Source organism: Andrena cerasifolii, unplaced genomic scaffold (assembly GCF_050908995.1).
Source record: "Andrena cerasifolii isolate SP2316 unplaced genomic scaffold, iyAndCera1_principal scaffold0078, whole genome shotgun sequence".
Lineage (NCBI taxonomy): Eukaryota > Metazoa > Arthropoda > Insecta > Hymenoptera > Andrenidae > Andrena > Andrena cerasifolii.
In genome coordinates, this window is record NW_027484971.1 from 39758 (window position 1) to 66404 (window position 26647).

Here is a 26647-nt window from a genome sequence, read left to right on the forward strand (position 1 = left end):
TAGGAATTGTTCTTTTAGACCCCTATCACAATTTCTGATAGTCAACCGACTGTGGGATTCCCCTAGTCAGAAATTGTGTATATAAATTTATGTATGATGAGGAAAAGGCCTTCAGCTATGTGAAATTGTACCGTGTTGATGTCATGGTTTATAGTGCGTACATATGCTCCGCAAATACAGTTAATATAATTTTCTCGATCGTGTATTTGAATCAAGAGAGTATGACGGATGGATGTGAGCAAACACACATACACCCCGCCTCGCTAAGTGGAGGGGCCCATGCATGGTCAAGCGATAAGATGCAGCGTAAGCTTTTTCGACGCGGACCCACCCTGGCCGCTGCCGAGAGCGTGAAGCTGCGGCACTCTGTGACGATAAATCGTGAGGTGCGTGTCATTGGGGTCCGCAAGTGTTTTAGAGCTAGAGTTCTCCGGTCTACTGTGTAACCGCGTGAAAGACTCGACTTTGCGAAACAAATATTCTAATAACTTCGAAACTATTTATTCTGTTAACGATTTAATCCAAATTTTTATTGTATCTACTAGTTAAAATTATTATTATTCAGTTTCATTTCATAATTCAACTCAGTACTACTCTGTGACGATAAATCGTGAGGTGCGTGTCATTGGGGTCCGCAAGTGTTTTAGAGCTAGAGTTCTCCGGTCTACTGTGTAACCGCGTGAAAGACTCGACTTTGCGAAACAAATATTCTAATAACTTCGAAACTATTTATTCTGTTAACGATTTAATCCAAATTTTTATTGTATCTACTAGTTAAAATTATTATTATTCAGTTTCATTTCATAATTCAAAACGATAACTAAGTGTGTGTGTGTGTTTTCGCGTCTAATCCTTCTTTCTGATTCAGGTTTATCAGCGATCCAGAAAGTTTTCCAAAACTTAAAAAGCAAATTTAAAGCATATTGTCAATTAGATTATTGTGACTGTCTGGTGAGTTGCACATCTTATCTCTTTTTGTACACGAAAATACACCGTTATAATTAATTCGTACCTAACGATAATTTCTGACAGTCAAACGACTGTGGGATTCCCCTAGTCAGGAATTATACCGATTTCACAAACGTCTATTCTTTCTAAATTATTGATTGATTTGTTCATATTCAGTTCTGTTAAATGTTTTACATCCATTCATTATTTAATCATTAAAACTTTATTTACTATTAAATTCTACTCATCAATTACCTATCTGATTCCATTGAAAAGACCCGTACGGGACTAGAGCACCAACGATCCCAAAATCTACCCCTTCTCCTTCTGAGAAGGTACCTAAATAATTATCAACTAAAAGAATCGACTGTTACGACTGCGGCGAGCCTCCTTGCTTTTTCTAAATCATAAACTCAATCCAGCAATAATTGATAGTCTAACGACTGTGGGATACCCCTAATCGATATTGCGTCTAAAAATCGTGCCGCTCGAACACTAAAAAGGCCGCGGCACGTAACAGATCTGGTGGCAGCGGTGGGATACCAGGAATTCTCTTGCAAGAATTCCTGGGTGCTCATATTCATTGAAATCAGATAGAATTATAAAATTTTTCCATTTTTGTATATATTATCAGTGTGGTCGTGGTAATGCTGGGACTATTATCTATATTTATTGACTAGTTCTGCCCATATATTTTTATACAAATATTCAACCATGTCTCAAGACGCAAGTGCAATGATGACCTCCATGGCGGAGTGCTTGACTATTCAAAATAGTACTTTAAATATTCCGTACTTTGATGGGAAGGGCGTTCCTCTTAAGGATTTTGTACAGGATGTACAAAATAGCGCAGCATTAGTGCCTCCTGCATTAGAGGGCTCGTTTCTAAAATCAGTATTAGGAAAATTGAAGGGTTCAGCTCGCGATAGCACGTATGGAAAAACATTTACTACAGTTAATGAACTAATTAAAGATCTGAAGGGTAGATTCGCACCGGGCAAGAATTATCCTTACTATCAACACGAAATAGAAAATATTCGGATGAAAAAGGACGAATCAGTTAGCGATTTTTATGACAGATTAAACATATTAATTAGCGGAGCTCGAGTTGCGTTAGAGGATAGTTATGGGAATAATGCAGAACAAATGTTATTACCATTAAAAGAATGCGGATTGGAAGCTTATATTCGCGGACTTCCAGATGAAATAGCGCGCTCAGTAGATGCACGTGACCCTAAAACTTTAGAAGATGCGAGAAAATTTGCAGCGCGTATAGAAACGCGAATGAAATCCGGAATATTACCATCGAATGAAATCCAGAAAGTATCATTTAATCAGAATAATAACTATTCTAGACCATCGAATTCTTACTATCAGGATTACGCTAATCGCCAATCCATTAACCCTCCTCGCTATCAAAATTATGCAATTCGAAACGAAGAAGAGAATCGCACACGTTCACCGAGTCCCAATCCTGACGTAACCGGATCGCCAGTAGGAATTTTAAAATCCCCATCACGCAACAGGGAACCATACAATCATTATTACAATCCACCGGGATTTCCTCCACATCCGTACTACTCGCCTTATTTCTATCCGCCAATGCCATATCCTAATTATTACCCGTATGATCATTATAATACAAACAGTAATGAACCACCACGTTCAGCAAGAGATAGGTATTCTCAATGGCCCAGACCAAGATCTCCATCTCCTATTCCTCCATCAACGAGACCGAGTTCTCCATATAATAGAAATACTAAACCCGAAGATAGAACCGGTCATTTAAACGCACAAATGACCCGACGGACGGACGCGACGTCGAGTCATTCGGAAAAGGAGCGTCATGCAACAGTAAAATTTCTAGCAAACCAAGAAAAATTGCAACGGTAGAAAAACCCGAATCCCCACTAGTAAAAATGATGGGTAAAGAGCTGAATATGGGTTGTGCATATTTCCTCGTAGATACAGGAGCAGATATAAACGTAATCAAATTAAGCGCCCTTGACGAAAATGTTTCAGTCGCACTTCATGAATCAGTTGCTATCTCAGGAATAACTCCGGATATGACAGAGACTTTAGGTACCACAATAATTACATTATTAGGCAAACCCGTAAAATTTCATGTCGTAAGATCTTCATTTGTACTGCGTTGCGATGGTATATTAGGTAAAGAGTATCTCACACAAGAGCAGGCTGAAATCTCCTTCGCCCATAACACATTGGTAACACGAAGCGATCCTATTAAACCCATACCTTTTGTTGGCCATGATCCAGTACCTCGTAGTGTAAAACCCCGACTTTTGTATTTAAAAGCACGTACTAGAAAAGCGGTTGCCATTGACGTTACGAATCATGATTTAAAAGAGGGATATCTACCTAAAATTGAAACTATAGATGGTTTGTACATTGGCGAAGCTGTTGTGTCTGTAAATGACCAAGGCGCATGTCACGTCTTTGCCGTTAATACGACGGATAAGGATGTCGAAGTCGAAATTCCGCCACAAGAATTAATACCATTCGAGTACCATAACTTCCCCGAAGAAGAACAAAATTATTTCGATTCTGATACAGAAGATGAGACCTTGCCAATCGCGGAAGACAGAGTTTTAGAAATCATAAAAAAATTGCGTCTCGATCATTTGAACGAAGAAGAACGGGATCATGTAATTAAAATCATTAAAGAATTTCCAGAACGATTCCACTTGCCTTGCGATAAATTACCATGTACCTCATACATTAAACACAGAATCCCCACAGTAGATGATGTTCCTGTGAATACGCGACAGTATCGTTTTCCTCCGGTTCATAAAGATGAAATAGAAAAACAGGTTCGTAATAAACTAAATAACGGAATAATAGCACCTTCAAATTCACCGTATAATTCGCCCATTTGGATTGTTCCTAAAAAACCGGATTCTAAAGGCAATCTGAGATGGAGAATAGTCATAGATTTCCGTAATCTTAATGAGAAAACCATTGGCGATGCATATCCATTACCGAACATTACCGATATTCTGGATCACTTAGGTGAAGCCCGATATTTCTCTACGTTTGACTTAGCAAGCGGATTTCAACAAATTGAAATGGATCCTAAAGATAGACAAAAAACAGCCTTTACAACCCCAAACGGTCATTATGAATACATCCGAATGCCGGAAGGTCTCAAAAATGCTCCAGCGACTTTTCAAAGGCTAATGGATCAAGTCTTACGCGGGTTACAGGGTGTAGAAGTTTTCGTTTATTTGGATGATATCGTGGTATATGCCAAAAATTTAGAAGAACATGAAAAGAAAATTCGTCGTTTATTCATGCGTTTGGCCGATGCTAAATTAACTTTACAACCCGATAAGTGCGAGTTCCTCAAAATAGAAGTTGCTTACCTAGGACATGTTATTAGTCACTCAGGTGTAAAACCGGATCCGAAAAAGATTAGTGCAGTAAAGAATTTCCCTCGTCCGAAAAATCAGAAAAATATTAGGCAATTTCTAGGTCTAGCAGGATATTACAGACGCTTTATCAAAAACTTCGCAGAAAAAGCTAAACCACTGTCAGACTTGTTGAAGAAAAATTCTACTTTCACTTGGGGAAAGGAACAAAAGAAAGGATTTCTGGAATTACGAAAAGCACTTTGTAAAAGTCCCATACTTCAGTATCCAAATTTTAATAGTCCATTCACCTTAACTACAGATGCGTCAGACTATGCCATAGGCGCTGTACTCAGTCAGGAAGTAAATGGTCAAGATCTCCCAGTTGCATATCTTTCGAGAATTTTAACTAAACCGGAACAAAATTATTTCACTACAGAAAAGGAATGTTTGGCAGTCCTTTATGCCATTTTACACTTCAGACCATATTTATATGGCCGTAAATTTACCCTAGTCAGTGATCACGAACCGCTACGATGGATTAATTCAATAAAAGATCCAGGGCAACGATTGATCCGCTGGCGACTAAAATTGCGAGATTATGAGTATGAATTTATTCATAAGGCAGGAAAATTAAACACAAATGCTGATGCCTTATCAAGGAATCCAGTCATAGTAAATGAACTATGTTCGTCTGATGATTTCAGTTTATCGGATTCCTCTGATAATACAAAGTCGGAGTTAGCACCTGATTGCCCAAAATTATTACCAATAAATAAACCCTCCACAACGGGCAAACGAATCCCGACATCTTCGGAATTTGAAGCTTCCAAACCTAAGGAAAGAATAGCTAGTTTACCAGGAAAACCAAAATTAGGGAGACCAGTAAGTTCAATATCTAAACCGAGGATACCTGTACCTTTAGATACCAGTGCAATAGCAACTAGAACGCGAGCAAAGTTTCAAGCTACTGAAGCTCCGGGACCATCAAAAACACAAGAATTAGGTAGATCAAAAGAACTTTCTCTAGTAGAGGACGTCGATTCCGATGACGAACAGTCAGATCCGCCCATATTCCGTCAACGTAGGAGTACACTGCCGAATCTGGGATTTCATCCTAAACAGATGGTGGAGAATCCTAAAATTCCAGATTCACAAAGTGCAGTGGCCGGTACGGAATTGCGGGAAAAAGGGAGCGAGTCCGAAGTAGAGAAAACTATTGCCATTAATTTACCCGAAGTTCGCGATAGTGATACAGATGATCAGAACAAACAGAAGTCCACATTTATAGATTTAGAAGAACTACAAGAGTCTTTTAATAGATTTGAAAAATCATTATTAGATAAAAGCGCTCAATTACAGGAACTTGAAGAGGAAATAGTTTTATTAGATGCCCTTTCTGAAGGAGACACTTTAGATGAACGTAGACAGGAAATATTACAAGATTTGGATCCATACGATGATGATACTGGGGACGAAGAGTTAAATAGACGTATAGAAAAATTATTACAACAAGCTAGAGATTCTGAAAAAGGTAGTCAAATTCCAAATCCAAGGCGTGAGGAAACAGCCAGTAAAGCACCTCAGCTGAAAAATATTCCGGAAGAATCAGAACTAGAAATAACTGCAACAAGAGTGCCTGATAGCACAATCGTTAACAGGCCTAGATACAGTTCAATCTTACCTACCCCGACTGTAGATCCAACCCCTATAGCACTTTCGACACCATTTCCAAATTCAACGGTTGATCGAACTCCCAAGGAGGGAGGTAGGCAACCTATCGTTCAAAAATCTACTCCTAGACAACTTTTCCCACAAATCTCAAACTCATCATCCATATACATCCCGGACGCTGATTACATACCTCCGGATCTAGAATTCGAATCTCGCAGCAAGCAATACAAAAGTAAAGACATCGTAACTTCTACGAGACAAAATCTAACGTATTACAGATCAAACTATGTACATTTCATTTCGTCCGATTGTGAACTTGTTACACCAGTGAGTATATTGCTCTCCGACCTAGGCATCATCAATGCAAACGACTTAAAAGAGGCAAAGCCCAGAGTGGGACAAATACTAATAACAAAGCGCGGTAAAAATAGAATATTTAGCGTAGTCGTAAAAAGGAAACATTTTGATAAAATTTCTACTCGGGATTTGGAACTTGGGCTACAGAACCTAAGGAAAATTCTTTCAGATTTAGATATAAAGGGTCTAAGAATCTCACAGAATGGCGACTTTACAGACGAATTACCTCAAGGTACGTTAATAGAAATATTAAGGAATACATTTGAGGACAGCAGTATCGAAATAGCCCTTTGTTACGGAAACACTCAGGTACCTCCGGAAGAACTTCGCCTGAAAATCATTTCAGAGTTACATGAAAGTTTGGTAGGAGGACATAAGGGTTTAACAAAGACATATTGCAGAATTCGAGAACGATTTTATTGGCCAGGTATGCGCAACGATATTCAAAATTATATCCGTACTTGCAATAGTTGCCAGAATCAAAAATTAGTAAGAACTAAAACTCGTGAACCAATGTTAATCACTGACACTCCTTTGGAGCCATTTTCTAAAGTATCATTAGACACTGTAGGTCCTTTACCCACTACTCCCAGCGGGAACAAACATATACTAACTATGCAAGATAATTTGACAAAATATTGCATAGCTGTCCCTGTTCCGGACATAAAAGCAGAAACTATAGCTCACGCACTGGTTACTAACCTTATATTGCAGTATGGAACGCCACGCGCAATACTAACGGACAAAGGGACTAGTTTCATTAATAAGATAATTCGGAACTTAGCAAAAATCTTCAAAATTCAACATGTCACTACATCTGGTTACAGACCCCAAACTAATGGCGCATTAGAAAGAAGTCACATAGTGTTAACCGAATATATTAGCCATTATATGAATGATTTTGATGATTGGGATAGATTAGTACCCTTCGCTATGTTTTCTTATAACACATCTGTTCACGAAGCTACCAATTTTACTCCGTATGAATTAGTTTTTGGCAAACTTGCGCGTTGCCCAAGTTCCTTCCCGAACGACGAGAATTTAGTCACGTACAATTCCTATTTACATGATTTAATAACGCGACTTTCAGAAATGCAAGTAATAGCAGGACAAAATTTAGTTCAGGCAAAGGAAAGATCAAAAGTGTACTATGATAGGAACGCCCGACCCTTCAAAGGCAAAATAGGGGATATGGTACGTGTTTTAGTAGAACCAAAAAGGGGAAAATTCGCCAAGCGTTATCACGGACCATATAAGATTATTGGGATATTGGAAGGCAATAATGTGTTGTTAAGGGATGAAGCTGGTAAAATGCTCACCAAACATGTCGATAAATTACAATTAAATTGGAGTCCTGATTGATTTGACTGATTCAGGAAGAAGGATGACACTGACCCGACTGATAATCTTACTTGCTCTGCAACATACCGCGCGGACCCAGGAACTATACAGACTGACACGTACGGATTTGAACCCGGGTTTATACTTCGAAAAAATCAACGCGATTAGATTTCAAAGGGCTGATTGGCGATTCATAATAGTTATAGATATAGATAAAGTAGTAGCAGAATTCCCATATGAAGCCGGGAACATTGAACAAACTCGTCGCCACTGCACTGAATTTCCAACCACGATACCATGTGATTCTTATTTACGAACAAAGTACTTAACAGATAGAGTGCGAGAAGCATCGGAACTACAGAAGGAACTAATGGAATTGAGCATGGAAATTAAGAGGCCAGAATATGAATCACATAATTTGCCTAAAGCTATTACACGCAGGAATGCACCTTTCGGATTCATAGGTTCAATTAGCCACGCCCTATTTGGAACTTTAGACAGTGACGATTCTGAATACATTAACAAGGAAATAGATAAGATATATGCTGATCAGAGAAAAATCACCCAACTTGTCAAAAATCAAACACATATAATCATAAGTGACCTCCATAATGTTCATAAAACCTTCAACCGAGTTGCAGCAGAAGTAAAAACTAATAGACAAAAGATTTTGGATTTAGTACTGCAAGTGGATAAACAGTTGGCCTTGAACTACAGCGTAGCAATGAGTCAATATTCAGCATCTGTTGAAACCTCTCTAAATCATTACATTACTACCACGCAACGTTTTATCACGGCTTTGAGCACTGCACGCAACGGAAAATTACACCCATCATTACTGAGCGGATCTAGTTTCAAAACAATAATAAATGAAATACATAACTCAATGGTCGATTATGAACTTCCAATACCGAGGGACCATCAACGAATCGAGGATCTCGTCAAGATATCTCGTGTCAACCTAAAGTATATAACAGGAAAAATAGTCGTAACAGTACAGATACCATTAGTAAATCGGATTGAATACGACCTGTACAAACTACACGTATTACCAATTCCTCAGTACATTAATAGTTCTGGCGATGTAGGAAGTAGTAATAGAACTGCAATTTCGGCTTTCATCTTACCGGAATTTCCATATTTAGGTATAAGCACTGACCACTCCAAATTCTTCGGATCAGATAATGCATTCATAGATTCCTGCACCTGGGCATGGCATTACTACATTTGCCCACAGGACGTCCCATTGCAAGACATAGCTCACAGAACATGCGAAACTTCTCTATTACTTCAACCAGATCCGAAATTCTTACGCTTGTGTAATATTAGAATCATGCCCTATCATATACCTTCCTGGCGAAAATTAACTACGCTTGGCGGATGGTTATATTCATTTGAACAACCGGAACCGATGCAAATCCTATGCGGTCGACAGAAGAATACTCACACCACCATAGTTGGAACAGGAATCTTGGAAATACATCCGGAATGTTTTGCAAAAACACGATATCATACCTTGCTAGGATCAAAAACGTACTTAAGCAAGGATTCCTATTACTACATTCCCAATCTATTACTGAACATTAGCTTGATATCACCTGAAATCTATCGGTACTCCAAAGAGAAACACACCACAGAGAATCTATTTTCAAATGACATTAATAAATTAGAACGCACATCTGATTCGTTGTATGAAATTGAAGCCCAAATAGAGGAAATTGGAGAACATCATCGAGCAAGGAAATCACATTTGTCATTGACGTACGGATCAATAGCGGTACAGGCCGTAATCGTAATAGGATTGATGATTTACCATTTTTGGAACCCCCTGAAGACCTTATGCAGGATACGATTCCTAAGGAAACGTGACTCGAACCACGAACCAGAGGAAGCTTCAACCAGCCAACCAGCACCAATACCATTACAAGAATCAAATACCTCGCAAAACAGACCACCATTGCCTATTCAGAGGGCAATGATAAATTGCTAGCAATATGTATAACAACTAACCCTGACAGTCTAAGGACTATGGGAATCCCCTAGTCAGAAATTGTTGTTAGTTATAACTCTTCTATTGTTCTTCTGCTCCTTTGATAATGATTTTATTATTTCATAATTTAATCTTGCTTGTGTTTAACTGTCTGTAGTGTATAGCGAAATGGCATCGTCCAGTCAGTGGCAACAAAACTCCGCGGAACGGCGATTGTTTGTCAGCCGTTTGTCTCCATATACAAAAAAGGAGAAGCTGCTCGAGGTATTTCGCCCTTATGGTGTCGAGCATGCGGTGGTAATGAGGAAAACAACGGGAAACTGCGCATTCCTAACGTTCGCAACTCTGGACGGAACAAGGAAGGCCTTGGCTGCGGCGGACGTCGGAATAATATGCCACAAAAGGAAATTGAGGGTGCTGATGGCCGATTCATGGCACAGCTCAAAGTTAATTCCCCCACGACCCGATGTGACTCCATTTCCGGGAATTGACTTAAGCGACAAAATTCCCCTACCAACGGAATGTATTGCAAAAATTGCCAGCTATTTGCCATTCGCAGATCGGGGTCGCTTGGAAATGGTTTCCCGACGATGGCGCCAAGGTAGCCTTGCCTCCTATCACCATATGCGTCATATTGACCTCAACAACTGGTGTTGGCCGAACGCGTGGGAAGGGAAATTGATAACAACTAATTCCTTCCACTGGTTGATGATGAGGGTGGGCGCTTGTCTGAAGAGTATAGGTATAAGTGAAGAAAGCTTGGCTAAAAATTTGAAACCACAGGTAATGGCTATTGCGATTAAAAACTGTCCTGGTTTGGAGTCTTTGGACTTAACCGCGGTAACTATAAGACCGTCGGCATTGAGGGAAATGGAACCTCCAGCACCACGACTGACCTGCCTTAAACTAGGGAAATGCGACGGACCAGTGGACCCAGGGCTGTTCAATGTGCTGGAATCTGCCAGACACTTGAGATCGTTCTGCGCACTGGGGACAGATATTACCGGTAGATCCTTGTTAGCCATAACCAAAGATCTCCAACAGCTTACTCTCCACGACTGTATAATATTAAAACCTGAAATCTTATCGAAAATGCTTCAGGAATTAACGAGCCTGGAGTATCTAGACATAAGCAAATGCGATGGCCTAATAGATCACACCATTCTACAAGTGTTAATTGACAATATTAACCTCCACGCCACTTTAACAATAATCAAGTTTCATTTTTGCTCCTTTAAAGAGTCTGTTCCTGAAATAGAAATGGAGGAGGACAATGAAGCAGCCGAGAGGGGAGAGTTTGTTGAACTGGAGCTGGGGCCAGTGGAGATGGCAGTTTCTTTCCCCTGCAGGTACAAAAATGTGACCAGCCTAAGCCTCACGTTTTGCGGATGGGTAGCCTCCGGCCTCGTTTCGGAAATTGCACTGCATATGCAGGATGTAACGTCCTTAAACATCAGTGGTTGCACAAATATCAAGGGAGAATTCACCCTGGAACCGCTGCGACAAATGCAGAAACTCCGGATCCTGAGTGCCAACAACATGCATCCCAGCGTCGGAGGGTGGTTCCTGCAGTTCCTCAAGGGCTTGGTGGAGGTACACTGTAGGGAGAATCAAGGCATCTCCGACGAGGACATATGCGGTATGCTGCGGCAGTGCCCTGAAATAGCCATAGTCGACGTAGAGAGGTGCCAAAACATCGGCAAACCGGTACTAACTTGCGCCTACGAGGTAGTGACAAGGGCTCACAGGACCGAGCCAATACATTTATACATCGGAGGTACCCAGATTACGCGATCCACAAAGTACAAACGCAACCATTTTCTACATGTTACCTACGACCTGATGTACGAGCCCCTATTTAGACCCATCTAAATTGTAACAGGATTGCATTGCGACAATGTGCAAACATTATGGGATTTCCCTAGTCCAATGCAACCTGAGCACATACGTCCATAAGCGCTACTGTACTTATACCTTCAGTATACATCGTCGGGGACGACGATGATTCCAAGGAGGGAGGGATGTTACGTTCGGAACGAAAAATTTCTCTTTTTAAGACGGGGTATGCATCAACAACGCCTAGCGTTATGGGAAATCCCTCGTTGATCATACTCCCGCCTAGTTAGTTAATAATAAATTAGTAAAATCGGAACCCCTTCTTCGAAGCATCGTCGCCTCGACATATTGCCGTCCCGTGATAAGGATAAGGCGGTGCTGACGCAGCGGCGTTCTCACCAGAAAGTCGCGCTCCGAAAGACCCAGTGGCTCTCTTGCTGTACCGAATTCGCTCTGTGTAAGCGGCAGGAGTGTGGTTCAACAATGCCTTGCAGCATTGTGGGAAAGCCCTCGTTGAGCGCACCCCTGACCGTCGCGCTAAACATTGTAACATAATCAGTAACGGCTACATCAGGAATGAGCACACTGGGTTCCTTCTTGGAAGATTGACGGAATCGTATACTTTACATCCGGTCACCGATGCAGGGAACGACGCCTTCCCACGGTTTTGTCGCACGTTTCGTGGATCGTTAATTAGTTAGGAATTGTTCTTTTAGACCCCTATCACAATTTCTGATAGTCAACCGACTGTGGGATTCCCCTAGTCAGAAATTGTGTATATAAATTTATGTATGATGAGGAAAAGGCCTTCAGCTATGTGAAATTGTACCGTGTTGATGTCATGGTTTATAGTGCGTACATATGCTCCGCAAATACAGTTAATATAATTTTCTCGATCGTGTATTTGAATCAAGAGAGTATGACGGATGGATGTGAGCAAACACACATACACCCCGCCTCGCTAAGTGGAGGGGCCCATGCATGGTCAAGCGATAAGATGCAGCGTAAGCTTTTTCGACGCGGACCCACCCTGGCCGCTGCCGAGAGCGTGAAGCTGCGGCACTCTGTGACGATAAATCGTGAGGTGCGTGTCATTGGGGTCCGCAAGTGTTTTAGAGCTAGAGTTCTCCGGTCTACTGTGTAACCGCGTGAAAGACTCGACTTTGCGAAACAAATATTCTAATAACTTCGAAACTATTTATTCTGTTAACGATTTAATCCAAATTTTTATTGTATCTACTAGTTAAAATTATTATTATTCAGTTTCATTTCATAATTCAAAACGATAACTAAGTGTGTGTGTGTGTTTTCGCGTCTAATCCTTCTTTCTGATTCAGGTTTATCAGCGATCCAGAAAGTTTTCCAAAACTTAAAAAGCAAATTTAAAGCATATTGTCAATTAGATTATTGTGACTGTCTGGTGAGTTGCACATCTTATCTCTTTTTGTACACGAAAATACACCGTTATAATTAATTCGTACCTAACGATAATTTCTGACAGTCAAACGACTGTGGGATTCCCCTAGTCAGGAATTATACCGATTTCACAAACGTCTATTCTTTCTAAATTATTGATTGATTTGTTCATATTCAGTTCTGTTAAATGTTTTACATCCATTCATTATTTAATCATTAAAACTTTATTTACTATTAAATTCTACTCATCAATTACCTATCTGATTCCATTGAAAAGACCCGTACGGGACTAGAGCACCAACGATCCCAAAATCTACCCCTTCTCCTTCTGAGAAGGTACCTAAATAATTATCAACTAAAAGAATCGACTGTTACGACTGCGGCGAGCCTCCTTGCTTTTTCTAAATCATAAACTCAATCCAGCAATAATTGATAGTCTAACGACTGTGGGATACCCCTAATCGATATTGCGTCTAAAAATCGTGCCGCTCGAACACTAAAAAGGCCGCGGCACGTAACACGATATTAGAACCGATATTGAAAAACCGATATTGAAAAACAAATATTGAAAAACTGATATCGAAAAACTGATATTGAAAAACCGATATTGAAAAACCGATATTGAAAAACCAATAGTGAAAAACCTATATCGAAAAACTGATATTGCAAAGCCGATATTGAGAAACCGATATTGAATCCGATATTAGAACCGATATTCAATAACCGATATTGAAAACCAAATACTGAAAAACTGATATTGAAAAACCGACATTGAAAAACCGATATTGAAAAACCTATATCGAAAAACTGATATTGCAAAACCGATATTGAAAAACCAATATTGAAAAACTTACATCGAAAAACTGATATTGAAAAACCGATATTGAAAAACCGATATTGAAAAACCGATATTGAAAAACCGATATTGAAAAACCGATATTGAAAAACCGATATTGAAAAACCTATATCGAAAAACTGATATTGCAAAACCGATATTGAGAAACCGATATTGAATCCGATATTAGAACCGATATTGAAAAACCGATATTGAAAAACCAATATTGAAAAACTGATATCGAAAAACCGATATTGAAAAACCGATATTGAAAAACCTATATCGAAAAACTGATATTGCAAAACCGATATTGAAAAACCAATATTGAAAAACTTACATCGAAAAACTGATATTGCAAAACCGATATTGAAAAACCGATATTGAATCCGATATTAGAACCGATATTGAAAAACCGATATTGAATCCGATATTAGAACCGATATTCAAAAACCGATATTGAAAAACCGATATTGAAAAACCAATATTGAAAAACTGATATCGAAAAACTGATATTGAAAAACCGATATTGAAAATCCGATATTGAAAAACCGATATTGAAAAACCGATATTGAAAAACCGATATTGAAAAACCGATATTGAAAAACCGATATTGAAAAACTGATATTGCAAAACCGATATTGAGAAACCGATATTGAATCCGATATTAGAACCGATATTCAAAAACCGATATTGCAAAAACGATATTGAAAAGCCGATATTGAAAAACCTATATCGAAAAACTGATATTGCAAAACCGATATTGAAAAACCGATATTGAATCCGATATTAGAACCGATATTCAATAACCGATATTGAAAACCAAATACTGAAAAACTGATATTGCAAAACCGATATTGAAAAACCGATATTGAAAAACTGATATTGCAAAACCGATATTGAAAAACCGATATTGAAAAACCAATATTGAAAAACTTACATCGGAAAACTGATATTGCAAAACCGATATTGAAAAACCGATATTGAATCCGATATTAGAACCGATATTGAAAAACCGATATTGAAAAACAAATATTGAAAAACTGATATCGAAAAACTGATATTGAAAAACCGATATTGAAAAACCGATATTGAAAAACCAATAGTGAAAAACCTATATCAAAAAACTGATATTGCAAAGCCGATATTGAGAAACCGATATTGAATCCGATATTAGAACCGATATTCAATAACCGATATTGAAAACCAAATACTGAAAAACTGATATTGAAAAACCGACATTGAAAAACCGATATTGAAAAACCTATATCGAAAAACTGATATTGCAAAACCGATATTGAAAAACCAATATTGAAAAACTTACATCGAAAAACTGATATTGAAAAACCGATATTGAAAAACAAATATTGAAAAACTGATATCGAAAAACTGATATTGAAAAACCGATATTGAAAAACCGATATTGAAAAACCAATAGTGAAAAACCTATATCGAAAAACTGATATTGCAAAGCCGATATTGAGAAACCGATATTGAAAAACTTACATCGGAAAACTGATATTGCAAAACCGATATTGAAAAACCGATATTGAATCCGATATTAGAACCGATATTGAAAAACCGATATTGAAAAACAAATATTGAAAAACTGATATCGAAAAACTGATATTGAAAAACCGATATTGAAAAACCGATATTGAAAAACCAATAGTGAAAAACCTATATCGAAAAACTGATATTGCAAAGCCGATATTGAGAAACCGATATTGAATCCGATATTAGAGCCGATATTCAATAACCGATATTGAAAACCAAATACTGAAAAACTGATATTGAAAAACCGACATTGAAAAACCGATATTGAAAAACCTATATCGAAAAACTGATATTGCAAAACCGATATTGAAAAACCGATATTGAATCCGATATTAGAACCGATATTGAAAAACCGATATTGAAAAACAAATATTGAAAAACTGATATCGAAAAACTGATATTGAAAAACCGATATTGAAAACCAAATACTGAAAAACTGATATTGAAAAACCGAAATTGAAAAACCGATATTGAAAAACCTATATCGAAAAACTGATATTGCAAAACCGATATTGAAAAACCAATATTGAAACACTTACATCGAAAAACTGATATTGAAAAACCGATATTGAAAAACCGATATTGAAAAACCGATATTGAAAAACCGATATTGAAAAACCGATATTGAAAAACCTATATCGAAAAACTGATATTGCAAAACCGATATTGAGAAACCGATATTGAATCCGATATTAGAACCGATATTCAAAAACCGATATTGAATCCGATATTAGAACCGATATTCAAAAACCGATATTGCAAAAACGATATTGAAAAGCCGATATTGAAAAACCTATATCGAAAAACTGATATTGCAAAACCGATATTGAAAAACCGATATTGAATCCGATATTAGAACCGATATTCAATAACCGATATTGAAAACCAAATACTGAAAAACTGATATTGCAAAACCGATATTGAAAAACCGATATTGAAAAACTGATATTGCAAAACCGATATTGAAAAACCGATATTGAAAAACCGATATTGAAAAACCAATATTGAAAAACTTACATCGGAAAACTGATATTGCAAAACCGATATTGAAAAACCGATATTGAATCCGATATTAGAACCGATATTGAAAAACCGATATTGAAAAACAAATATTGAAAAACTGATATCGAAAAACTGATATTGAAAAACCGATATTGAAAAACCGATATTGAAAAACCAATAGTGAAAAACCTATATCGAAAAACTGATATTGCAAAGCCGATATTGAGAAACCGATATTGAATCCGATATTAGAACCGATATTCAATAACCGATATTGAAAACCAAATACTGAAAAACTGATATTGAAAAACCGACATTGAAAAACCGATATTGAAAAACCTATATCGAAAAACTGATATTGCAAAACCGATATTGAAAAACCAATATTGAAAAACTTACATCGAAAAACTGATATTGAAAAACCGATATTGAAAAACCGATATTGAAAAACCGATATTGAAAAACCGATATTGAAAAACCGATATTGAAAAACCGATATTGAAAAACCTATATCGAAAAACTGATATTGCAAAACCGATATTGAGAAACCGATATTGAATCCGATATTAGAACCGATATTGAAAAACCGATATTGAAAAACCAATATTGAAAAACTGATATCGAAAAACCGATATTGAAAAACCGATATTGAAAAACCTATATCGAAAAACTGATATTGCAAAACCGATATTGAAAAACCAATATTGAAAAACTTACATCGAAAAACTGATATTGCAAAACCGATATTGAAAAACCGATATTGAATCCGATATTAGAACCGATATTGAAAAACCGATATTGAATCCGATATTAGAACCGATATTCAAAAACCGATATTCAAAAACCGATATTGAAAAACCGATATTGAAAAACCAATATTGAAAAACTGATATCGAAAAACTGATATTGAAAAACCGATATTGAAAATCCGATATTGAAAAACCGATATTGAAAAACCGATATTGAAAAACCGATATTGAAAAACCGATATTGAAAAACCGATATTGAAAAACTGATATTGCAAAACCGATATTGAGAAACCGATATTGAATCCGATATTAGAACCGATATTCAAAAACCGATATTGAATCCGATATTAGAACCGATATTGAAAAACCGATATTGAAAACCAAATACTGAAAAACTGATATTGAAAAACCGACATTGAAAAACCGATATTGAAAAACCTATATCGAAAAACTGATATTGCAAAACCGATATTGAAAAACCAATATTGAAAAACTTACATCGAAAAACTGATATTGAAAAACCGATATTGAAAATCCGATATTGAAAAACCGATATTGAAAAACCGATATTGAAAAACCGATATTGAAAAACCGATATTGAAAAACCGATATTGAAAAACCTATATCGAAAAACTGATATTGCCAAACCGATATTGAGAAACCGATATTGAATCCGATATTAGATCCGATATTCAAAAACCGATATTGAATCCGATATTAGAACCGATATTGAAAAACCGATATTGAAAAACCAATATTGAAAAACCTATATCGAAAAACTGATATTGCAAAGCCGATATTGAGAAACCGATATTGAATCCGATATTAGAACCGATATTGAAAAACCGATATTGAAAAACCTATATCGAAAAACTGATATTGCAAAACCGATATTGTAAAACCGATATTTAATCCGATATTAGAACCGATATCGAAAAACTGATATTGCAAAACCGATATTGAAAAACCGATATTGAATCCGATATTAGAACCGATATTCAAAAACCGATATTGAAAACCAAATATTCAAAAACTGATATTGCAAAACCGATATTGAAAAACCGATATTGAATCCGATATTAGAACCGATATTCAAAAACCGATATTGAATCCGATATTAGAACCGATATTCAAAAACCGATATTGAAAACCAAATATTGAAAAACTGATATTGCAAAACCGATATTGAAAAACCGATATTGAATCCGATATTAGAACCGATATTGAAAAACCGATATTGAAAAACCTATATCGAAAAACTGATATTGCAAAACCGATATTGAAAAATCGATATTTAATCCGATATTAGAACCGATATCGAAAAACTGATATTGCAAAACCGATATTGAAAAACCGATATTGAATCCGATATTAGAACCGATATTCAAAAACCGATGTTGAATCCGATATTAGAACCGATATTGAAAAACCGATATTGAAAACCAAATATTGAAAAACTGATATTGCAAAACCGATGTTGAAAAAATGATATTTAAAAACCGATATTGAGAAACCGATATTGAAAAACAAATATTGAAAACCGATATTTAATCCGATATTAGAACCGATATTCAAAAACCGATATTGAAAACCAAATATTGAAAAACTGATATTGAAAAACCGATATTGAAAAACCGATATTGCAAAACCTATATCGTAAAACTGATATTGCAAAACCGATATTGAAAAACCGATATTGAATCCGATATTAGAACCGATATTGAAAAACCGATATTGAATCCGATATTAGAACCGATATTCCAAAACCGATATTGAATCCGATATTAGAACCGATATTGAAAAACAAATATTGAAAAACTGATATCGAAAAACTGATATTGCAAAACCGATATTGAAAAACCGATATTGAAAAACTGATATTGCAAAACCGATATTGAAAAACCGATATTGAATCCGATATTAGAACCGATATTGAAAAACCGATATTGAATCCGATATTAGAACCGATATTCAAAAACCGATATTGAATCCGATATTAGAACCGATATTGAAAAACCGATATTGAAAACCAAATACTGAAAAACTGATATTGAAAAACCGACATTGAAAAACCGATATTGAAAAACCTATATCGAAAAACTGATATTGCAAAACCGATATTGAAAAACCAATATTGAAAAACTTACATCGAAAAACTGATATTGAAAAACCGATATTGAAAATCCGATATTGAAAAACCGATATTGAAAAACCGATATTGAAAAACCGATATTGAAAAACCGATATTGAAAAACCGATATTGAAAAACCTATATCGAAAAACTGATATTGCCAAACCGATATTGAGAAACCGATATTGAATCCGATATTAGATCCGATATTCAAAAACCGATATTGAATCCGATATTAGAACCGATATTCAAAAACCGATATTGCAAAAACGATATTGAAAAGCCGATATTGAAAAACCGATATTGAAAAACCGATATTGAAAAACCGATATTGAAAAACCTATATCGAAAAACTGATATTGCAAAACCGATATTGAGAAACCGTTATTGAATCCGATATTAGAACCGATATTCAAAAACCGATATTGAATCCGATATTAGAACCGATATTGAAAAACCGATATTGAAAAACCAATATTGAAAAACCTATATCGAAAAACTGATATTGCAAAGCCGATATTGAGAAACCGATATTGAATCCGATATTAGAACCGATATTGAAAAACCGATATTGAAAAACCTATATCGAAAAACTGATATTGCAAAACCGATATTGTAAAACCGATATTTAATCCGATATTAGAACCGATATCGAAAAACTGATATTGCAAAACCGATATTGAAAAACCGATATTGAATCCGATATTAGAACCGATATTCAAAAACCGATATTGAAAACCAAATATTCAAAAACTGATATTGCAAAACCGATATTGAAAAACCGATATTGAATCCGATATTAGAACCGATATTCAAAAACCGATATTGAATCCGATATTAGAACCGATATTCAAAAACCGATATTGAAAACCAAATATTGAAAAACTGATATTGCAAAACCGATATTGAAAAACCGATATTGAATCCGATATTAGAACCGATATTGAAAAACCGATATTGAAAAACCTATATCGAAAAACTGATATTGCAAAACCGATATTGAAAAATCGATATTTAATCCGATATTAGAACCGATATCGAAAAACTGATATTGCAAGACCGATATTGAAAAACCGATATTGAATCCGATATTAGAACCGATATTCAAAAACCGATGTTGAATCCGATATTAGAACCGATATTGAAAAACCGATATTGAAAACCAAATATTGAAAAACTGATATTGCAAAACCGATGTTGAAAAAATGATATTTAAAAACCGATATTGAGAAACCGATATTGAAAAACAAATATTGAAAACCGATATTTAATCCGATATTAGAACCGATATTCAAAAACCGATATTGAAAACCAAATATTGAAAAACTGATATTGAAAAACCGATATTGAAAAACCGATATTGCAAAACCTATATCGAAAAACTGATATTGCAAAACCGATATTGAAAAACCGATATTGAATCCGATATTAGAACCGATATTGAAAAACCGATATTGAATCCGATATTAGAACCGATATTCCAAAACCGATATTGAATCCGATATTAGAACCGATATTGAAAAACAAATATTGAAAAACTGATATCGAAAAACTGATATTGCAAAACCGATATTGAAAAACCGATATTGAAAAACTGATATTGCAAAACCGATATTGAAAAACCGATATTGAATCCGATATTAGAACCGATATTGAAAAACCGATATTGAATCCGATATTAGAACCGATATTCAAAAACCGATATTGAATCCGATATTAGAACCGATATTCAAAAACCGATATTGAAAAACAAATATTGAAAAACCGATATTGAAAAACAAATATTGAAAAACCGATATTGAAAAACAAATATTGAAAAACCGATATTGAAAAACAAATATTGAAAAACCGATATTGAAAAACAAATATTGAAAAACTGATATCGAAAATCTGATATTGAAAAACCGATATTGAAAAACCGATATTGAAAAACAAATATTGAAAAACCGATATTGAGAAACCGATATTGATAAACCTATACCGAAAAACTGATATTGCAAAACCGATATTGAAAAACCGATATTGATTCCGATATTAGAACCGATATTCAAAAACCGATATTGAATCCGATATTAGAACCGATATTGAAAAACCGATATTGAAAAACCTATATCGAAAAACTGATATTGCAAAACCGATATTGAAAAACCGATATTTAATCCGATATTAGAACCGATATCGAAAAACTGATATTGCAAAACCGATATTGAAAAACCGATATTGAATCCGATATTAGAACCGATATTCAAAAACCGATATTGAAAACCAAATATTCAAAAACTGATATTGCAAAACCGATATTGAAAAACCGATATTGAATCCGATATTAGAACCGATATTGAAAAACCGATATTGAGAAACCGATATTGATAAACCTATACCGAAAAACTGATATTGCAAAACCGATATTGAAAAACCGATATTGATTCCGATATTAGAACCGATATTCAAAAACCGATATTGAATCCGATATTAGAACCGATATTGAATCCGATATTAGAACCGATATTCAAAATCCGATATTGAATCCGATATTAGAACCGATATTCAAAAACCGATATTGAAAACCAAATATTCAAAAACTGATATTGCAAAACCGATATTGAAAAACCGATATTGAATCCGATATTAGAACCGATATTGAAAAACCGATATTGAAAAACCGATATTGAAAAACTGATATTGCAAAACCGATATTGAAAAACCGATATTGAATCCGATATTAGAACCGATATTGAAAAACCGATATTGAATCCGATATTAGAACCGATATTCAAAAACCGATATTGAATCCGATATTAGAACCGATATTGAAAAACCGATATTGAAAAACAAATATTGAAAAACCGATATTGAAAAACAAATATTGAAAAACCGATATTGAAAAACAAATATTGAAAAACCGATATTGAAAAACTGATATCGAAAAACTGATATTGAAAAACCGATCTTGAAAATCCGATATTGAAAAACCGATATTGAAAAACAAATATTGAAAAACCGATATTGAGAAACCGATATTGATAAACCTATACCGAAAAACTGATATTGCAAAACCGATATTGAAAAACCGATATTGATTCCGATATTAGAACCGATATTCAAAAACCGATATTGAATCCGATATTAGAACCGATATTGAAAAACCGATATTGAAAAACCTATATCGAAAAACTGATATTGCAAAACCGATATTGAAAAACCGATATTTAATCCGATATTAGAACCGATATCGAAAAACTGATATTGCAAAACCGATATTGAAAAACCGATATTGAATCCGATATTAGAACCGATATTCAAAAACCGATATTGAAAACCAAATATTCAAAAACTGATATTGCAAAACCGATATTGAAAAACCGATATTGAATCCGATATTAGAACCGATATTGAAAAACCGATATTGAGAAACCGATATTGATAAACCTATACCGAAAAACTGATATTGCAAAACCGATATTGAAAAACCGATATTGATTCCGATATTAGAACCGATATTCAAAAACCGATATTGAATCCGATATTAGAACCGATATTGAATCCGATATTAGAACCGATATTCAAAATCCGATATTGAATCCGATATTAGAACCGATATTCAAAAACCGATATTGAAAACCAAATATTCAAAAACTGATATTGCAAAACCGATATTGAAAAACCGATATTGAATCCGATATTAGAACCGATATTGAAAAACCGATATTGAAAAACCTATATCGAAAAACTGATATTGCAAAACCGATATTGAAAAACCGATATTTAATCCGATATTAGAACCGATATCGAAAAACTGATATTGCAAAACCGATATTGAAAAACCGATATTGAATCCGATATTAGAACCGATATTGAAAAACCGATATTGAAAAACCGATATTGAAAAACTGATATTGCAAAACCGATATTGAAAAACCGATATTGAATCCGATATTAGAACCGATATTGAAAAACCGATATTGAATCCGATATTAGAACCGATATTCAAAAACCGATATTGAATCCGATATTAGAACCGATATTCAAAAACCGATATTGAAAAACAAATATTGAAAAACCGATATTGAAAAACAAATATTGAAAAACCGATATTGAAAAACAAATATTGAAAAACCGATATTGAAAAACAAATATTGAAAAACCGATATTGAAAAACAAATATTGAAAAACTGATATCGAAAATCTGATATTGAAAAACCGATATTGAAAAACCGATATTGAAAAACAAATATTGAAAAACCGATATTGAGAAACCGATATTGATAAACCTATACCGAAAAACTGATATTGCAAAACCGATATTGAAAAACCGATATTGATTCCGATATTAGAACCGATATTCAAAAACCGATATTGAATCCGATATTAGAACCGATATTGAAAAACCGATATTGAAAAACCTATATCGAAAAACTGATATTGCAAAACCGATATTGAAAAACCGATATTTAATCCGATATTAGAACCGATATCGAAAAACTGATATTGCAAAACCGATATTGAAAAACCGATATTGAATCCGATATTAGAACCGATATTCAAAAACCGATATTGAAAACCAAATATTCAAAAACTGATATTGCAAAACCGATATTGAAAAACCGATATTGAATCCGATATTAGAACCGATATTGAAAAACCGATATTGAGAAACCGATATTGATAAACCTATACCGAAAAACTGATATTGCAAAACCGATATTGAAAAACCGATATTGATTCCGATATTAGAACCGATATTCAAAAACCGATATTGAATCCGATATTAGAACCGATATTGAATCCGATATTAGAACCGATATTCAAAATCCGATATTGAATCCGATATTAGAACCGATATTCAAAAACCGATATTGAAAACCAAATATTCAAAAACTGATATTGCAAAACCGATATTGAAAAACCGATATTGAATCCGATATTAGAACCGATATTGAAAAACCGATATTGAAAAACCTATATCGAAAAACTGATATTGCAAAACCGATATTGAAAAACCGATATTTAATCCGATATTAGAACCGATATCGAAAAACTGATATTGCAAAACCGATATTGAAAAACCGATATTGAATCCGATATTAGAACCGATATTCAAAAACCGATGTTGAATCCGATATTAGAACCGATATTGAAAAACCGATATTGAAAACCAAATATTGAAAAACTGATATTGCAAAACCGATATTGAAAAACCGATATTGAATCCGATATTAGAACCGATATTGAAAAACCGATATTGAATCCGATATTAGAACCGATATTCAAAAACCGATATTGAATCCGATATTGAAAAACAAATATTGAAAAACCGATATTGAAAAACAAATATTGAAAAACCGATATTGAAAAACAAATATTGAAAAACTGATATCGAAAATCTGATATTGAAAAACCGATATTGAAAAACCGATATTGAAAAACAAATATTGAAAAACCGATATTGAAAAACCGATATTGAATCCGATATTAGAACCGATATTCTAAAACCGATATTGAATCCGATATTAGAACCGATATTGAATCCGATATTAGAACCGATATTGAAAAACCGATATTGAATCCGATATTAGAACCGATATTGAAAAACCGATATTGAATCCGATATTAGAACCGATATTGAAAAACCGATATTGAATCCGATATTAGAACCGATGTTGAAAAACCGATATTGAAAAACAAATATTGAAAAACTGATATCATAAAACCGAAATTGAAAAACCGATATTGAAAAACCTATATCGAAAAACTGATATTCCAAAACCGATATTGAATCCGATATTAGAACCGATATTGAAAAACCGATATTGAAAAACAAATATTGAAAAACTGATATCGAAAAACTGATATTGAAAAACCGATATTGAAAAACCGATATTGAAAAACCAATAGTGAAAAACCTATATCGAAAAACTGATATTGCAAAGCCGATATTGAGAAACCGATATTGAAAAACTTACATCGGAAAACTGATATTGCAAAACCGATATTGAAAAACCGATATTGAATCCGATATTAGAACCGATATTGAAAAACCGATATTGAAAAACAAATATTGAAAAACTGATATCGAAAAACTGATATTGAAAAACCGATATTGAAAAACCGATATTGAAAAACCAATAGTGAAAAACCTATATCGAAAAACTGATATTGCAAAGCCGATATTGAGAAACCGATATTGAATCCGATATTAGAACCGATATTCAATAACCGATATTGAAAACCAAATACTGAAAAACTGATATTGAAAAACCGACATTGAAAAACCGATATTGAAAAACCTATATCGAAAAACTGATATTGCAAAACCGATATTGAAAAACCGATATTGAATCCGATATTAGAACCGATATTGAAAAACCGATATTGAAAAACAAATATTGAAAAACTGATATCGAAAAACTGATATTGAAAAACCGATATTGAAAACCAAATACTGAAAAACTGATATTGAAAAACCGAAATTGAAAAACCGATATTGAAAAACCTATATCGAAAAACTGATATTGCAAAACCGATATTGAAAAACCAATATTGAAAAACTTACATCGAAAAACTGATATTGAAAAACCGATATTGAAAAACCGATATTGAAAAACCGATATTGAAAAACCGATATTGAAAAACCTATATCGAAAAACTGATATTGCAAAACCGATATTGAGAAACCGATATTGAATCCGATATTAGAACCGATATTCAAAAACCGATATTGAATCCGATATTAGAACCGATATTCAAAAACCGATATTGCAAAAACGATATTGAAAAGCCGATATTGAAAAACCTATATCGAAAAACTGATATTGCAAAACCGATATTGAAAAACCGATATTGAATCCGATATTAGAACCGATATTGAAAAACAAATATTGAAAAACTGATATCGAAAAACTGATATTGCAAAACCGATATTGAAAAACCGATATTGAAAAACTGATATTGCAAAACCGATATTGAAAAACCGATATTGAAAAACCGATATTGAAAAACCAATATTGAAAAACTTACATCGGAAAACTGATATTGCAAAACCGATATTGAAAAACCGATATTGAATCCGATATTAGAACCGATATTGAAAAACCGATATTGAAAAACAAATATTGAAAAACTGATATCGAAAAACTGATATTGAAAAACCGATATTGAAAAACCGATATTGAAAAACCAATAGTGAAAAACCTATATCGAAAAACTGATATTGCAAAGCCGATATTGAGAAACCGATATTGAATCCGATATTAGAACCGATATTCAATAACCGATATTGAAAACCAAATACTGAAAAACTGATATTGAAAAACCGACATTGAAAAACCGATATTGAAAAACCTATATCGAAAAACTGATATTGCAAAACCGATATTGAAAAACCAATATTGAAAAACTTACATCGAAAAACTGATATTGAAAAATCGATATTGAAAAACCGATATT

At 34.7% G+C, this 26647-nt stretch overlaps 2 protein-coding genes across 2 annotated transcripts; both read left to right on the forward strand.

The window, feature by feature from the left end:
• The first annotated feature begins 7617 nt into the window (after nucleotides 1–7617).
• On the forward strand, nucleotides 7618–9678 carry LOC143378072 (uncharacterized). The gene has a single exon (XM_076829913.1). The coding sequence runs from the start codon at nucleotides 7732–7734 to the stop codon at nucleotides 9676–9678; it is 1947 nt and encodes a 648-aa protein (XP_076686028.1). The 5' UTR covers nucleotides 7618–7731.
• A 168-nt stretch (nucleotides 9679–9846) lies between these two features.
• On the forward strand, nucleotides 9847–11634 carry LOC143378073 (putative RNA-binding protein EEED8.10). Its single transcript, XM_076829914.1, has 2 exons — nucleotides 9847–11455; nucleotides 11561–11634. Exons 1-2 carry the CDS (start codon nucleotides 9847–9849, stop codon nucleotides 11632–11634), a joined length of 1683 nt encoding a protein of 560 aa, XP_076686029.1.
• Nucleotides 11635–26647: the final 15013 nt, after the last annotated feature.

Bases quoted from the DNA above. Each gene is read 5' to 3' on its own strand.
- LOC143378072 (XM_076829913.1), top strand. From the start codon at position 7,732: ATGACACTGACCCGACTGATAATCTTACTTGCTCTGCAACATACCGCG.
- LOC143378073 (XM_076829914.1), top strand. From the start codon at position 9,847: ATGGCATCGTCCAGTCAGTGGCAACAAAACTCCGCGGAACGGCGATTG. The intron at 11,456-11,560 runs GTACCCAGATTA...AAATTGTAACAG, and splicing joins AATACATTTATACATCGGAG to GATTGCATTGCGACAATGTG.